The sequence below is a fragment of the Hesperophylax consimilis genome, chromosome 16 (assembly GCF_061612785.1).
Source record: "Hesperophylax consimilis isolate HC1 chromosome 16, BYU_Hcon_1.0, whole genome shotgun sequence".
Lineage (NCBI taxonomy): Eukaryota > Metazoa > Arthropoda > Insecta > Trichoptera > Limnephilidae > Hesperophylax > Hesperophylax consimilis.
This window is the reverse complement of record NC_142851.1, coordinates 7,001,285-7,019,025: the sequence shown is the minus strand read 5'-3', so window position 1 is coordinate 7,019,025 and position 17,741 is coordinate 7,001,285. Positions and strand designations below refer to the sequence as shown.

Genomic DNA, 17,741 nt, shown 5'->3' with positions numbered 1-17,741 from the left:
TAAAAAGTGTATGCTTCTATAACTGTCACCAGTTGCTAAAAATCTTAAAGTAATTGCTAAACGAATTTTAGCAGGTATGGCTTCAAATGCGTATCTTTTTTGGAGATAATAGGTTCTACTTTAGAAAGTAGAAGATTAAAATCACGCAATGACATTCGGTGAAAATTTTCGAATTCCCCAGATCGTTCTTGAGTGAGTTCAAGGAATTGTTGCGCCATAGTATGTCTGCAAAAATATAATTGAATGATTAAAATAAATAAGTAATTTAAAAATTCATTGTAAGTACTTACTTTGTTTATTCCACTAACCTAGTTCTGTTCCTGTGCATTGCAATCATCCACCATCTTCTTTTTTTTCGTTGTTTTTTATTTTCTTGTGATGAATTTGCACGTAGTTATAATAAGCGAGAGTGCACATTGCGACGGCAGCTGCCACTTGAACGTCCATGTTGCCTAGTGCACGGACTCCGAGAGACCATAAATATACCACTCTCTAGATCGATATCTTCGGGCTTTTTGTATCCAACAGAATTATACAGTACTTAACCACAGATATACAAGCAGTACCTACCGTGCGGAGCAGAGCAGTAGACAAGGTAGAGGAAACTCAAGGCCATTTAAAAAAAGATGCGACCATAGACAACATAATTGCTCTCAGCCTACTCTATTCATTCACTAGCCCAAAAAAACTATTAAAAAAATAAAAATGTCCTTGAAGCAGAAAAATGTCGAAATGTTTTCCAAGGGCAAGGTTCATCTGACTAAGAAAATAAACTTTTACCGTGCATTTCCTTAAGATGAAACTTGTTAATCTGAGAAGAAGAAACCCAAAATGACAAGAAATTTGCAAAAACACTGAAGAAAATTTCCAAAACATGATTGTCCGACAGTACGACGAAAAATTCCGACATTTTTCAGCCTCATGAACTCATGGTTACATATGTTTAAAAATCTTTAATTTCACCAAAACAATAAGATAATACAGGATAACACTAATCAATAACATGAATAAGTTTATCGATATAATAAATAACATTTATACGTTGTGGAGGAAGACATATGTCAAGTATGAAGCATTGTTCAAAAAACCGAACGAATAACCTAAAACTGTTAATTCACTTTAAACTTGAACTTACGTAGGTAGGTTGAATATAATATGTTTGTAACTCGCTAACACTATACTGGCTTATATTGTATTTTTATCACGAACAACTTTAACACGCAATATTTTCGACGGAAATGATAGTATTTCGGCAGCAAATGACAACCCGCGTGTATAAATAAACCACTCTCATTTTGTTTGAATGATTTGAAACTGTCAAACGCCAAAATTCCGTCATCTCTTTCTGTTACACGAGTCATTATGGTAGAGAGCGAGAGATCAAACCAATCCTTCTGTTCTCACCAATGAGATCTGAGCTTTTAGCCATATTATTCGTTTTCTATAAGAATTTTGAGGTGGGCGTGGCGGTTTCAAATGAGTTTCAAGGCCAAAGCTTAGTTAAATGCCCCTGCGAGAGACTGAGATACTCGCGACGTTGCACGAGTGTGTGGGCACGCACTTCGAACTTCGGCTAACTTCGTCGAGGACTTCGTCGAAGCGTCGAAGCGAGTAGTGTAGCGGCCGCTTTATAGGGCACAAGAGCTCTTCTATGAAAAGGTATAATGCCCTTTTAGTTAAATATGTGTATAATTATAAACATTATAAAGAGTAGTTATATAAATATTGTATTAATTAATCTAATTAATACAATAAAATCGCCGAGGTACTGTCACATAAATATTATGTGACTAGTGCAGTTCTTGCCTATTTGGGTTATTTTGTCTATGGTGTTTTTTTTTTAAGTTTGGCATTTTTTTTGAGGAAGAAAGAGAGTTTTTGTTTATGGTCACTTCCTCCCCGTCAGCTTGGGCTAGCTGCACGCGGAATTGGTCACTCAGGATCAAGGTGAGTTAATCATGTGATAATTATTTATTATAATTAAAAAGTTAATCATATGACGGCCGGCATAGTCCAGTGGTAACGCATTGGACTGCCATTCCGAAGGTCGCGGGTTCGAACCCGGCGTGCGCAAATAAATTTTATTTGATTGATTTGTGTTATTTCACAATTAATTAATTAAAATAATATATAGTATATTTGCGGCACGTTCCAGAGTGGAAGATACTACCAGTATCGCCCTGGTGTAAGACCACCATTCAGAATTGAAACGTTGCTCCAAATGGCTTTAGCCGTGTTTAGAGACTAGATCTGAATAGCCAGGTACTTCCCCACCTTCCTCTTTCCCTTCCCCACTTACCTTCAGCCTCACAACATCCCCCAATTGGGGATGCCATAGTCTCACTGGCTCCAGACGGGAGCAGTTGGGACTCTTGTGAGGTATTCACTATAAAAAAAAAAAAAAAAGAAGTTGTTTTTTGTCTTTTAAAAAGGCGCGGGGCGTTTTTCCTAACACGAATAGTTCGTATAGGTTTTTATTTTAGTGGAGGTTATGGAACCCCACTTTTTTCGGCCATCAGGCCGGTGCTCATTTTTGTGGATTTTGTGTTTTGGACTTGAAATTGTAAAGAGATCGGTCCTAGCTGTGGCTAGAATATTTTGCCTGTTTAACCCCGCATCGCGAAGTCACGGATGGCTGTCGGTTCTTCCGAAGTCCGTAAGACTTGGAGACTGGTTGGATTCCACGTGCTACTCGGATGAAGATTCTTGAGACGCTCTTTGAAGGTGTTGCGCCTTTTCTCCCCTAAGTGAAGGTTGACCTTGCTTCCCTGGTTTCCTCGTGCTACTCGGATGAAGATGCTACAGACGCTCTCTGAAGGTGTTGCGCCCTTTCTCCCCTAAGTGAAGGATGACCTGGCTTCCCTGGATTCCACGCCGTCCCCGGTAGATCCGAGGTCCCGTCATGGGTCTGTTCCTCTCTACCAGTATCAAGTTTTCGTTCGCCATCCGTTGTTTTTCCTACGATTCTCGGCCACGTTTAGTTAGCATAGTTTGTTCAGGAGTCCATCTGGTATGTGTATACTTTATATTCTTTATGTTACATTGGTATACTTTGAACTCCCATGTTGTGTTCTTTTGATGGTTACATTATAGTTTTGATAAAGTTCATCCTCTTTTATTTTTGATTTTCTACCTACTTGACAGAAAACTAATCCCACAATCATGATTTTAAGATCTCTGCTCTGCCGTATTAATCCCTTTACTTGATCCTGAATATCTCACTATTAAATAGGAGTTTAACCTTTACAGTACTCAAGTTTTTGCACATTTCGGAACACCTCCGAAGTCTTCACTGGCTGAAGTGTCCTGAAAGGATCCAGTACAAGCTATGCTGAAGGGTATTTAAAGCCATCAACGAAATGGCACCACCGTATATTACTAAGCTATGCATTCCGGAAAATACTGGTCTAAGGCTGTCAATTCTCAGATCAGCGACATCATCTGCAATTGGAAGGTTAAAAGAGCCTAAGCGAAATCCGAACACTAAGTTTGGTGATCGTGCATTCGGAGTATCCGTCCCTAAAGCTTGGAATAAACTTCCTATGGAATTGAGGTGTATAACCAGCCCAACAGAATTTAGATCCAAACTAAAAACTCACTTTTTTAGACACTCCGTCATTCTTTTTAAATATGGCATTTTTTTCCTTTTTGTTTTGCCGTAATTGTTGATTCACACACATAAATTCTCTAGCGATTTTGTTCAACTACTTATGATAAAGTTGAAAAGCTATTGACTTGCCTACCAATGGACAATGGACAATATCAGCGGGAACACAACACGTAATTGGGCGCATTTTGCACCCGTGTTCTAAAAATAATTATAAAAACACCATAACATTATAGAACTTACTTTTTATTGAATTTATATATATTGTATACTTATTGATTGTTAATTTTAATGTTAGTTGTAAGCTTCTACATATGTAAATATGTATGTCATTAAGATGGTAGTTACAGGCCTTAGTCGTAAGTCTCTAGATATAAGCCTTATTCGTAAGTCACTAGATATAAGCCATAGATGTACGTCAGTAGTTCTAGTATTAATTATTTAAGTAAAATATTATATATAATATATACCTTGAGGTGATTTATCACGAAAACAGCGCTATATAAATTAGCCAAATATTATTATTTATTACTACTACTCTTGTATGTTGCCTTATTATCATCAGGCCTACAATGCAATCAAAACGAACTCTAAGCAGAATTCTTGCCTGAACAGACTATGCAATAATTACAATAGCGTCTTATCCAAGGTGGATATTTTCAGTTGCGAACTTACGAAATACAAGATGTCCATAAAAGAATATTTCTGTGAAGGTTTGTGAATAATATTATGTCTCTATTGCTTATATTTATATTATGATTTGATTTAAATCTACAACTTCTCTCCATGGCTTAAATGTATTGATAAATGTTTTGTTTATATAATCTTTTGGTTTGTATAAATTTTTGAATTCATATTCCTTTCCTACAAATTTAATTTACTTATTCCTTAATATGCTGTCTCAGTAGAGCTAAAATCACAAGGAGGAAATCCATAATTGGTTTTATTTTGACTATATAATACTTATATATAAACTGAAATAAATGCAAACTGTCGATTTCCCAAAAATTAATAAATAAAACCTTTTTCAGATATTATCTTCTTGAAGTAGTTTTTGTGTAATTTGTCATTGTTATATTCATGTGCAGGAAGTGTTAGGTACTAGATACCATTCTCTTCTGTAATTTTATCAGTTCATGTTATAATATGCCTTGTTATTATTTGGATAATAGTCAAATAAAATAATCTCGAGATGAATATTATAGGTACCGACATATATTATGCAAACAATAATTCTCAATTATTGCTTTCTCACTTTCGCGTTTTGTAACTATGTGTTTGCATATTGAAACTTAAATATATATTTTTTTTATTTTGAAAATTATGTTTTCAGAAAAAATAAATAAATGAATATTTTAGAGACACACTTTTTCTTTATGAGTTGACAAAATCTAAATCAATAATTCTAATTCATCGTGGAGGGCTGTGCGTTTTAATACATTGTCATGTATTTATAATTTAATTTTATTTCAAAAAACATCATCTAGTCATCAGGATTTCCGACACCATCTGTCGGAATTTTCTGATTTAACAACATCACTTGCAACTATAAACAGATCGATGCCTCTACCGGATAAAATTTGAAACAATATTTATTTTTCAAAAATACATGCATAAATATCGTAGATATGGTTCCATGGCAACTATGGGCAGCAGCAATTCAACAAACTCATTAGAAGTGATAAAAAAGTTCTATAAACCTAACCTAACGTAACTAGTTTCTTTTCATCACTTTTCGTGACTTTATATCACTTTTCAAATGTGTTTTGAAGTCCTGAGTCGCAAGATTTAATGTATTACAGAAATACTATGTGTTCCAGCTTTCTTTCAGATTGTGGTATATTGCTAATAATTTAATCGATATTTCTAGGTCAAATCGAGCCTATAATCGCTACTATGATCTCGTATTTCGTGTAACTGGCCCGCTCATTTGGAACCAACTTCCCACAAAACTTACTAATATCCAGAATTTTGCTGAATTTAAACGGGCTTTAAAAACCTACTGTTCATTAAGCTTATCTCCCATATTCTCAAGTCTTCAGTAATTATTTGGTTTCCTCCTTGTTGTACTTTTTATGCATAGTGTTCTTATTGCTGAACATAAACTGACTGCTGTTTTATGTGTTTTCAGTTTTTATTATTTCTGTGCCTATTGATTATAAATTGTTATTTATTCGCCTATCGCCAAAAATGTGAAATTGTCCAAGGTATAGAAAGAAGGACACTACAATATCTCGCTAACATCGGAAATAGGCGGAAAAGGCAAAATTAACAGCTTTTAATCCAGGGAAATAATGATGGATGAATTTTAGATTGGAAATGAAGACTCCACGCTTCACGTCTTCTTTACTGGTACAAATAATGCAGCCAGAGCCATATTTAGGCCTGACCACACCAGGCAGCAGCCAAGGGCGGAAAATTCTAAAGGGCGGCATTACTTCAAGTTCAAATTATAAGATTCCATTCTCAATTTCGGCCATCTTGAAACGTCAGTTCTGGATACTTTGAAACATCACTTTCTGTACATCTTCAAGTGTCGTAAACAATGACTTATCCTTTTTAACCAACTTTTAAGGGGATTTCAATCTTTTGTATTTATTTTGTGATAAATTGAAGATGTTCCACCGAATCGGTGTAATTATTAATTTGCCTCCATTAGTATTCTAAACAAATAGGAATGCAAAGTGGAATCCTAAAGTTTATCAAAGCAAGCAATAATTCTAGACTTTCAAATGTATAATTTATGATTTTATGAAGATATACCAAGTCAGTAAAAATCCTCCTATCAGAAAATTTAAGAATATTCAAATCATTTAACAATGTTTGTTCAAAAAAATTGTTGTAATACTAATTTTAAAACATTGAAAATGTAAGAATTTATTTTGAATTCTTTCACTAGCTTGTACATGAGATGTTCAGGCATAAATATTTTTTTTTCGATCATTTTATAAATAATTTAATTTGCCACATTATATAATAAAATTATAACCGAAAATGGGTTCGTAAGTAGGAAATTTTGAACTTTATAGCCCTTTACATAATTTTTTTCTGGGCTTATAAAAAGACTTTTATAAAAAATACTCGATTATTTCAAAGGCCAAGATATATTCTACTCGCAATATTTAATTAAAGCATCTGAAAAATTACTAGGCAACCAAATTTTCAAACCAAAAACACATGATTTTGAATTACTACGTATGGCATCGCCTTAATGCTAAATCACTATTTTGATTAATCTTTATTACGAATTGGTGTACATTATGAATACCAAAAAAATATGCTTTAGATAAATTGAAGGTTTTCCTATCGTTTGGCTTGAGTAGAATACAAATTTTTGCTGTCTTATAAAATTATTTACAAAATAAATAAAAAACAGTTTTGTACTTGAAATCGAACGTTTCTAGACTCCGTTTGTCAAGCGATTTTAATGCCTATCTGACGAAACCCGACCTCTGACAAAATAAGAAGCAGAATAAAAAAGTCTTAGTTTTTGTAGTTTTTATTTCCTTAACTTAATACATTATGAACACAACTTAAGCGAGCTTTGATTGCAGGAATTTCAACTTCTCGATACTATCGGCGTCTCCTTCAACCTTAAAGTTTCCTTCCTTAATAGCATCCTCAAGAGTGACCTCCTTCTTGGCGAGGAGCACGAGGGTAAGGTCATCCACGACGATCTTAAGCTCGGGGGTTCCCTTGAAGGGGCCATCTGTGAACTCGAGTTTCTTCAGATCCATGACTAAAAAAGAAGAATATTGTCAATATTTATTTATTTATTTTAATCATAGAAGCCAATAGATAATAGCTATTACCAAACATAAAATTAAGGCGATGCCATACGTAGCAATGCAAATTCATGTTTTTTGGTTTGAAAATTTGATCACTTAGAAATGTTTTAGATGCTTTAATTAAATACTGCGAGTAGAACACATCTTGCCCTACTAAATGATCCAGTATTTTTTAGGTAAGTCTTTTAATAAGCCTAGAAAAAAATAATGTATCAGTCCTATAAAAACTGCTTTAAAGTTCAAAATATCCTACTTACGAACCCATTCTCGGTTAAGGTTTTATTTTATTATGTGGTAAATAAAGTTCTTTATAAAATGATCGTAAAACAATTAAATATTTGTGCCTGAACGTCCGCAAAATAAAATAAAAGCCACTTTTTGGCGATGTTTTTTTCTTGTATTTATTCAAAAAGACGGATGGTGTTGAACGGGAATTTAAACCTTATCGCCATCTACATAAGGGGTGTTATTGTTAGCGGCTTGATTCAAAATGTCACACGACGTATGGCATCGCCTTAAACAAAAAAGAAACAGAAATATCGGAAAAAAGATACGGTCACATCTTGATAGTGAAAATCCTATCAAAATCCGTTATGTAGTTTAGAAGCACTAAGCGCACAAACACGGCGACTTAGCGTCAGACGCGGATAGCGAATTTATTTTATACTATTTGAAGATTTATTTTGGTGTTTTAAAAAATTACCGTATTTCACAGATTTACAAATTCAATATTCAATAAACATTTTTAGCTGTAGCTCTTGAAGAAATATCGTTGGAAACAAAAAATACCTAATCATTAGATTGGCTCCTAAAAGGATTTATTTCAAGCCAACCAATATCTTATAATTATAAGTTAATAAGTATTGAAAATAAATGCGTCAAACACTTCAATCGTTTTTTCGACTGTGAAATAAAAAAGCTAAATATAGCCTATAAAAAAAAATTGAAATGCTTATCAGATGCAAGCATGTAAAGCAAACAATATTGTATAACTTTTCAGATAAGTTTTTGATCGATTTATTTTTATTTTTGTAAGGTTAGTTTTATGTGGCTTGTGGATTGATAAAAATGATAATAACAGTTATCTTTAGTTCAGGTTATATAAAAATAATCATTTAGATTCGAGTACTTGAAAACATTCTAATAGGACTTGAGATGTTGAAGGTATTAAAGTGATTCATTTTTGCGACACCTCCTTCTTTAGCCAACGTTTCGGACATCATTACAGTGTCATCATCAACGTAATAGGTTCGTCATAGTCGTAACTTTATGAATTTAATACTGAAGTATGCGGATGCTACGGTGCTGATTTCTTATAGTCCATCTTCGTTAATCCAAGACACGATAGACTGTAGATCTACATTTATAGTCTCTCGTGTCTTGGATTAACGAAGTAATAGTTAGTCCAAGTCACGATAGACCATAGATCTACATTTATAGTCTCACGTGTCTTGGATTAACGAAGTAATAGTTAGTCCAAGTTACGATAGACCATAGATCTACATTTATAGTCTCTCGTGTCTTGGATGAACGAAGTAATAGTTAGTCCAAGTCACGATAGACCATAGATCTATATTTATAGTCTCACGTGTCTTGGATTAACGAAGTAATAGTTAGTCTAAGACACGAGAAACTATAGATCTACATTTATCCACACGATAGACTATAGATCTACATTTATAGTCTCTCGTGTCTTGGATGAACGAAGTAATAGTTAGTCCAAGTCACTATAGAACATAGATCTACATTTGTAGTCTCTCGTGTCTTGGATTAACGAAGTAATAGTTAGTCCAAGTCACGATAGACCATAGATCTACATTTATAGTCTCTCGTGTCTTGGATTAACGATGTAATAGTTAGTCCAAGTTACGATAGACCATAGATCTACATTTGTAGTCTCTCGTGTCTTGGATTAACGAAGTAATAGTTAGTCCAAGTCACGATAGACCATAGATCTACATTTATAGTCTCTCATGTCTTGGATTAACGAAGTAATAGTTAGTCCAAGTCACGATAGACCATAGATCTACATTTATTGTCTCTCGTGGATTGTATTAACGAAGTATGTATGAAGGATGAGTTAATGATAAATATAAGTGAGTCTAAAGTCATGATGTTTGAAAGAAGGAGTACGAAAACACTGTGCAATTTGGTTGTGAATTATGAATACTTGAAGCAGATGTGCCTTGTGATCTTTGTCATCTTTGGGGATGCTATTAGAGGGTATTTTTAAGAAAATGAAGGAGAGGTTCTGGGAAGGAAACACGTAAAATGGGTGGGTAGGATTCTGGAGATCAGTGCGTACATAAGATAGAGATCTTAATAGGCGCAGGTGCTCCAAAACCTTTCCCTTTCCCATTCCTTATCTCCTTCCCCTCTCCACCACCTTCAGCCTCACAACATACCTCAATTGGGGATGCAATGCGCTCACTGGCACCAGATGGTTGGGACTCTAACGAGGTATTCACATTAAAAAATAAAATTAAATGGCTAACGCAGAATACAGTATTTTCATGTGCCATTTTCGATTTGCCGCCTTAACGACATGATCGTTTTTAACCGGCCAGCGTTGGCCCCAACGTTGGCGACGGCGTTCACACATTGGTTATATGGGGCCAATATTGGCCCAATGCATTGGGCCATCGTGTACTAGCGCTAAAACATTGCAAATTTTGTAAAAGAGTGGTTGTGTTCTTGTCAAATTTTCTTCAAATCTGCGAGTGAATCTGGGAGTGAATTCGGCAATGCCGGTTATTGATGACATAAACTATATATTGTCTTCAATAAAATAGAGTTTATTTTATTATTTTTTCAATTTCGTTCTTTGACTAGCATTAAGATGTATTTTTTATTTTTTAATCAGCAAGTTATTATTCATATTAGACACCATGTAAAGTTTAAGAATCAGTGGTGTTTATATTTTCAGGCATTGGGTACATTTTTTATGTGAATACATGTACAAGAGTCTGAACTGCTACCAACCATGTGGAGCCAGTGAGTCTATGGCATGCCCAATTGGGGTATGTTGTGAGGCTGAAGACAGTGGAAACGGGAAGGAGATGGGAGAGATGAAGGTGAGGAAATACCTGGCTATTCAGATCTGATCACCAAACACGGCTGAAGCCATTTCAATAACGTTTCAATTCTGAATGGTCAAGGCTATACTTGGAGTATCTTATATAAAATATATTTTTTAATTCATAAATTGTTAAATAAATCAACTTAATCATATAGTTTGAACCCGCGGCTTTCAGATTGCTAGTCGAGATCTCTGACACTCGACCACGGAGGCCTTAACCATATATGTATTTAAATATTTTAATACTGAAATATATATTAGTAATTTAGTTTCAAAAATAGAAGTGAGAACATGAAACACGAAATTTTTTTGGTAATATTACGATGAGGAAATTTTAAAATAATTATTAAGGATGGGTTGTTTCAGAGAATTTGAACAATTCATCAAATTTCATAAACCTTCAAACTTTCACAGAACTTCAAATTGTTCAAATTATCTGAAACAGCCCATGAACCATAATTAGTAAGAAACTGCGTGCACAACGCGTGTCGCCAACATCGTTCACTCCGCCGCTTTCTAATAGTCCGTGCATTTCGGCCATCGCTCGTTGACATTCATATGCTATATCTCCCATTGTTTCTATTGTCTAAGCTTGAGCAGAATCTTCAGTTGCCAGGGCTGGACTTTGGAAGGTCTGGTACTGAGAGATATTGTAAAGATTAGAATGCTATTGGGTTAGAAACTTACCGACTTCCTTGACGACCTTGCCATCTTGAGTGATCTTGATGTCGATGACGATGAGCGCCTTCCTGTTGGCAGGGTTGGGGTCGGCGGCTGCGATCTTCTCCTTGATCTTCTCGAGAACTCCCTGGCTTTTGAGTGCGCACATGATGATGATTTGGATGCTGAAACAAAGAAGAATGTGTCATTATTTTAACAGCGCTCAAAAAACTTTCTCAGAGTCTCAATTGCCCCCGACTGTCCAGAGCCGGTGGGACTATGACATCCCCAATTGGGGAAGAGAAGGAGATATGAAGACGAAGGTTGGGAAATATCTGGATATTCAGATGTGGTCACAAAACACTTATGTAGTCCGTGTGTCCATTTTATTGGTGAATTTGATCAAAAACTTTCAAATTCCTTCAACGACATCAACAGCACGGTACCTAGATGTGGCAGTGTTAATTTTTAATAAATAAATTTGAAAATACTTCTTGCTGTAATTTTGAGCTCAACGTAAATCAAGCCCATTGCAGTAATAAACCACTGTGCTATGGAGGTAATAAGATATAAAAAATTACATTTATTTATTGTTTTTCAACACGTATTAATTTAATCGAATTTAGAAGAACATGTTCTAAAGCTGTCGTAAATTGAAAAATATACTTCATTTAACTTGCTTTAAAAAAGAGTTTTATGATAAATTTTTTTTTGTAATATTAGGACCGGAAAAATGATTTTTTAGTAACAAAAGATATAAATTAAGGGTAAAATTCGGTTTATGGGAGTCACTCGAATAACCGAAATTGAACTTGATTTAGACTAATTTAGGGCTGGGGAATCCCAGAAGTGCCAACCAAAAAATAAAAAGTGTTAAACATATATATATATATATATATATATATATATATATATGTATAAATTTAATATTTACAAGATTTTAAATAATAAACTACAAATCTGGCAAATGATATTTAATTTTCTGAATTTTCCATGCATTGATATTATTATTATATGGCAACACTTTTTATTTTTTGGTTGGCACTTCTGAAATGTGAGACTATTAAACAGTCATTAATTTGATTTTCTTATGTCATAATTGATAAATAAAACATGGTTTCTATGTATCGCGTACGAAATTTCAAAACCCTATAAGTCAGTTAATAGTGCCGACCCCCACCTAATTCTTACAGATTCGGATTACCCAGACCTAAATTAGTCTAAATCAAGTTCAATTTCAGTTATTCGAGTGACTCCCATAAACCCAATTTTTTCCATTAAGGGTAATTAATATTGCTAAATTAATATTGCAAAAAGCTTACAACAATCTGTACATTACATTAAATAAATAATACCAATTAGTATTTAGTATGAAATTACACAAACGCAAATTTCATCAAATAATGCGGGGTAGACACGGTATTTAAGCAAATTGTCACCATCTAAAATTGAAGACGAAATAATTAAAATTACTATTAATTTTTGATAAATTGAAAACATCTAATCAGAAGACAGTTGATATCCACATCGTTTCAATGCTATAAACAATAAATTAACTTTATAAACAAATTAGTATCTACTGTCAAAACAAACAAAAATTGCTAAATATTATGTCAGGTAGTACAAAAAAAGTAATAATAAATAATAACGAATCATAAATTGATTGAAACTCACAAATAATAACAACAATTGCTGTATCTCACGAATTGATGCAATAGTTGGTAATTAGTAAATTACTAATTAGTAAATTACTAATTAGTAAAATTGATAAAATTACAATCCGTTATTTTGTAAAATGTAGGAAGACTCACCTGGCTTGTTCGAAACCTGAATCGTAAATAATCCAACTGTGAGATTTTTTGAAATATACACCTAACCCTTATCGCGTAAAAATTTAACGGCTTAATTTTATCATTTCTCAAAATGATTTATCATCATTATTTGTATTCAATTTAGTTGCCGGGGATTATTTTCGCAGCTCTACTGTACTGAAAAGTTATTTCTGTTCTGGTTATCTTATTATTTGTATGTAGGTAGGTACTGCCGATTTGTTAAATTGATGTAATATTATTACCTATCGTCTATGGATTTGATGCATCGATTATAAATTAATTTGTTTGCGTCTTGGGTAGGTAGTAACTGCAATTTGTTCAACCTTTATCGTAAGATCTAATAGATGCCTAATTTGACAAAAAATTACTATATTAATAATTCTCAACAAACACAAAATTGGTTAACAATTACTTGAGAAAAATATATTTTATAAAACTATCTACAGCAGAAAAATGTTCACTGTCATTGAAGATAACGCCCGTAATAAGCGTTTAAAAATGGTTTGAAAGGGAGATATGTAAATACTAATGTTAGAGGGAACGTGCTCATAATAATTAAGCGAAAATGGTGAAAATGTTTAATTAAACACGATTCATTATAAATAGATCAAAAATCTCTCGACGAATTCTTAAGTCGTAAATTCTTATTCTATAACATATTAAATAACAGAACAAAACCCGATTTTAATAATTTTTGTAGCTTAGTTTGCGATTTTTTTTCCACTAAGGGAATTTTATATAATTAACGTTTCGGCTTTAAAAATGTATAAATATCTTAAAAAGTAACAAATTTTTTTTTAGGAACTTGAAAACTTAAAAGTGTTAAATTATAAATCGATAGAAATTCGGAATGTGGGAGCTTAAGGTAAATTCCTTATTCGAATATAACCGGAATCTCTCTCCTCATCGTAGACATTGGGGTGGAGGTCACGATCAGAATGAGAATATTTATATATTTAAGGGGGGTCACGATCAGAATGAGAATACTTATATATTGCAGGTGGGGTCACGATCAGAATGATAATACTTAAATATTTGTTGTTTTTTTAAATGGTATTTTTTATTTATTAACTTTCAAAAATACAGTTTTTACTGTTAAGTTCTGTTAAACTGATTTATATCAGTTTGTCAACGGGTTTTTTTTACCAATTACTTTTTTTAAATACATAATATTGTGTTTTTATTTTACGCAACATTTAACTGAAAATTTGGCTTTTCAAAAATGGTTTTTTATCAAAAATATATCATACAGTATTTCAGTCAGGTTATTTTAATATTGATCGTTAGAAATGAGAGACCATGCAAAATGTATTTGCCGTTGATATATATATCATATTGTGAGGAACCGCTAAACGGTTAATTCTAAGAAGTGAGATTTTGAAATCTAGAGAATCTAGACCTATTTGAAATAAAACTTTAAAAGAAATTTAGAATCTAAATCTAGACCGATTTGAAAGAAAACTTCAATAAAATCTAGAGAATCTAGACCTATTTAAAATAAAGTACAGTTGAATTTGGATATCTAGACCTATTTGAAATAAAAAAAAAACAATTGAATCTAGATAATATAGACCTATTTGAAATAAACTACAATTGAATCTAGAAAATCTATACGTCTTGAAAGAAAACTGTACTTAAATCTGCTCAAAAAATAATTTAATTTTTCGAAAATGTGATTCACCATAAGTGAGGTCAAATTGAGCTCACTGCGGACACACGAAAACTTCTATCGGTTAAAAAAGCTGGTTAGGTTTTGATAAAAAATAACACATATTGATAGAAGCAAACGAGAAAAGTTAAGTCATCAACACATTTACAAAATGTTCTCATTATGCATTTAATATTGGATACATTTTTTTTTACATTAAAGAGTAGAGAAGATAAAAAGTAATTAAATTTTAGTTTCACGGTCACGGTCAAATTAGCTCACCGCTCCGTGACGGGTTAAGCATTGATTGATTCAGCACGGAGCCGAGTCAGAAACGCTCCGAGTCAACGGCTGTTTTTTTCCGGTGAATAATAGCGCTGAACATCGACCCCGCTTTTTATGCGAAACTTTGTAAATAGCTCCATTATGCGCCAAAGGGCCTATTATGCATAGAGGTATAATATACTAGGTATAACTATAACATGGAACTTTTCCGTGTTGTAAGACGTGTGAAGTGATGTTTTACATATTATGTCAGTAAAATAATCTATATATTACACGAGAAGGACCAAAAGGGTATTCATTTGCCGTCTCTGAGTTTGGCGCTCTACCACAGATGTTGTCATCTAGCTATAAGCTATAAATATAAATTATATTACGTAATTTTGTAAAGTGTGGTGTTCGAAGATATCGAAAAAATGTAATGTTACCATTACATACATTGTACTTAATGTTACCATTATGTACAAATTGTAATGTTACCATTACATACAAATTGTAATGATACCGTTATACACAAATTGTAATGTTACCATTACATACGAATAACTTTACCATTACATACAAATAGTAATGTTACCATTACATACAAATTGTAACGTTATCCATTACATATAAATTGTGATGTTACCATTACAAAAAATTGTAAAGTTAACATTACAATTTATACGTCAAAAATTTGTAATGTTAGCATTACAAATAAACTGTAATGTTACCATCACATACAAATTGTACTGTTACAATTACATGCAAATTGTAATTTTAACATTAGGTAAATACAAATTGTAATGTTACCATTAAATACAGATTGTAATGTTACCATTACATACAAATTGTATGTTACCATTATGTACAAATGTTGATAAATAATAATAATAATAATATTTGTCTTATTTGTATAGCACGATTTTTTTTTAAGTTCACCTCAAAGGCCCTTTACAAATAAACATATAATAACGCCTATTATGCATAGAGGAATATGTTAGGAAGTGATGTTTTACATAAGCAATTAAAATCTTGGTTTTAATATTATTTAAGTAGACAGCGAATTATTGATGTTTTTAAAAATAAATTTTCGGCAAAGCACAAAGCGCAAATCACCATATTTAAGTCGACAATCTGGACAAAGAACTCTTAGAAAAAATGCCAGGTCTCAAACTAATATGATTATCACAATAAACTAACTTATTTAGTATTTTTAGACGATTTTTTGTGATTTTTTTCAGTAAGTACACATCTACCATTTATAGTTCTTAACGCTGTTATTCAAACTTTCAAATCATAAATTATAATACGTGCCAACATAAACACTTCTTAATAGCCCGTACCTATTACCAAATATTCTTTTCAGATATCCGTTAAGAGTTACTCGATCTCCAGACACATTTTATGTTTCTAAGAGCAATACTAATTGTCTTGGTAATGTATTTATAAGAAGAAGCTGTAGCACGTTTAAAAGATTACGAACAGACATTGTTTGTAAATTTTGTAAAAAAAAATTAAATACTAAAATCATATCATTCTAAAAACATTAGTCACAAAACGAACTAAGTTTCATCACATTTTATCATTTTTTCCTGTTCTGCTTTCCGAAAAGACCGTAACAAATAATAAAACATAACTGTGGCTGACAGGACCCATTTAAGATCAATCATCTTCGGTTCTAGTAATGTTGTAAAAAATACATTGAAAACTTAACGTAATAAGTATTTTAAGAAGACTTTGACAAAAAAAAAAATCGTAAGACATTGATAAAGGAAAGTCAAGCATACGACGTACATTTGTGCACTAAAGTCCAGCTACGGAAAACTCTTTCCCTGCTTCTAAACTATTATATTCTTATTCATGATAACATTGAAATATTCATTTAGATAACATTGAAAAGATTCAACGGAAGTTTCTAAGGTTTATAAATTATAAATTGCATATTCCTATACAAAACATAAATTACAATTACCTCTTGGATAAAATGTCTCTATTGAAACTTTCAGAAAGAAGAATAAGCACAGATTTAATAAAGAATACTACATTTTAAAATTGACTGTCCCGAATTACTTCAATGTATCAATATCCATGTTCAAAAAAATCATGTCGTCATTTCTTACCTTTTTACTTGAATAACACCAGGACACTAGCTTACCAAAATTCTCCGATTCCGAGACTTCACAATCTCGGAAACAAATATTCTGATCTGGGTGATAATATATTTCATCTTAAAACTAATCAGTATACATGTTGTATATTCTATCACTTTTATTCTTCTAGACACAAATAGACCTATGTACCCATATAACTTCTCCGCTTCTACTATTTTGTTTTGTTGAATCTTTTAAATTCAATTACATGCGTGAGGATTCATTTTTGTCATAATGTTTATATTTATTATTCTTTATTGTATTAATTTTTAAGTGTTTACTCTGATACAAAATGCTTGTATTTTTTTTAAAGGAAAGCCCACTAGGGCGTGTAATAAATAAACTAGTTGGTGGAACTGTCATCAAGAATGTGTGTGCTAACTGAAGGTATCTCTCTCTGAAACCCCCGTTCTCAAAAAGTGACATCGATTCCGGTTCTTGAAGGTTCCAAACTTGAGATGCAGCTCTATCCTCTTTTCCTAACATCAAGTTCAGTTCCTCCTTCACTGTCAAAGATTGGTCACCACTTATTTATATAAATGGCAACGTTGTAACGAATCACGTTTATTGGTCAAATGCATTGTTCATATAGTTTTGTATTATTGATTGAACCTGTGGATTGAATCTGTTAGCCATTTTCTTTAGCTATCCGTGTCTGTCTGTTTATACGCTAAGTTCTTCTGTACTACGCAACGGATTCTGATAGGGTTTTC

The 17,741-nt window shown here is 32.8% G+C and overlaps 1 protein-coding gene across 1 annotated transcript; it reads right to left on the bottom strand.

The window, feature by feature from the left end:
• Positions 1–7,090: 7,090 nt before the first annotated feature.
• LOC149416612 (uncharacterized) lies at positions 7,091–13,056 on the bottom strand. Its single transcript, XM_089641425.1, has 3 exons — positions 12,946–13,056; positions 11,162–11,319; positions 7,091–7,346 (listed from the first exon to the last, which is right to left on the bottom strand). The coding sequence occupies exons 2-3, from the start codon at positions 11,301–11,303 to the stop codon at positions 7,141–7,143; spliced, it is 348 nt and encodes a 115-aa protein (XP_089497551.1). The 5' UTR covers positions 11,304–11,319; positions 12,946–13,056; the 3' UTR covers positions 7,091–7,140.
• Between the last annotated feature and the right edge of the window lie 4,685 nt (positions 13,057–17,741).

Excerpts from the sequence above, each read along its gene's own strand:
- LOC149416612 (XM_089641425.1), bottom strand. The coding sequence starts at position 11,303 with ATGTGCGCACTCAAAAGCCAGGGAGTTCTCGAGAAGATCAAGGAGAAG. Across the intron at positions 7,347-11,161 it reads CAAGGTCGTCAAGGAAGTCG|TCATGGATCTGAAGAAACTC; the intron begins GTAAGTTTCTAA and ends CTTCTTTTTTAG.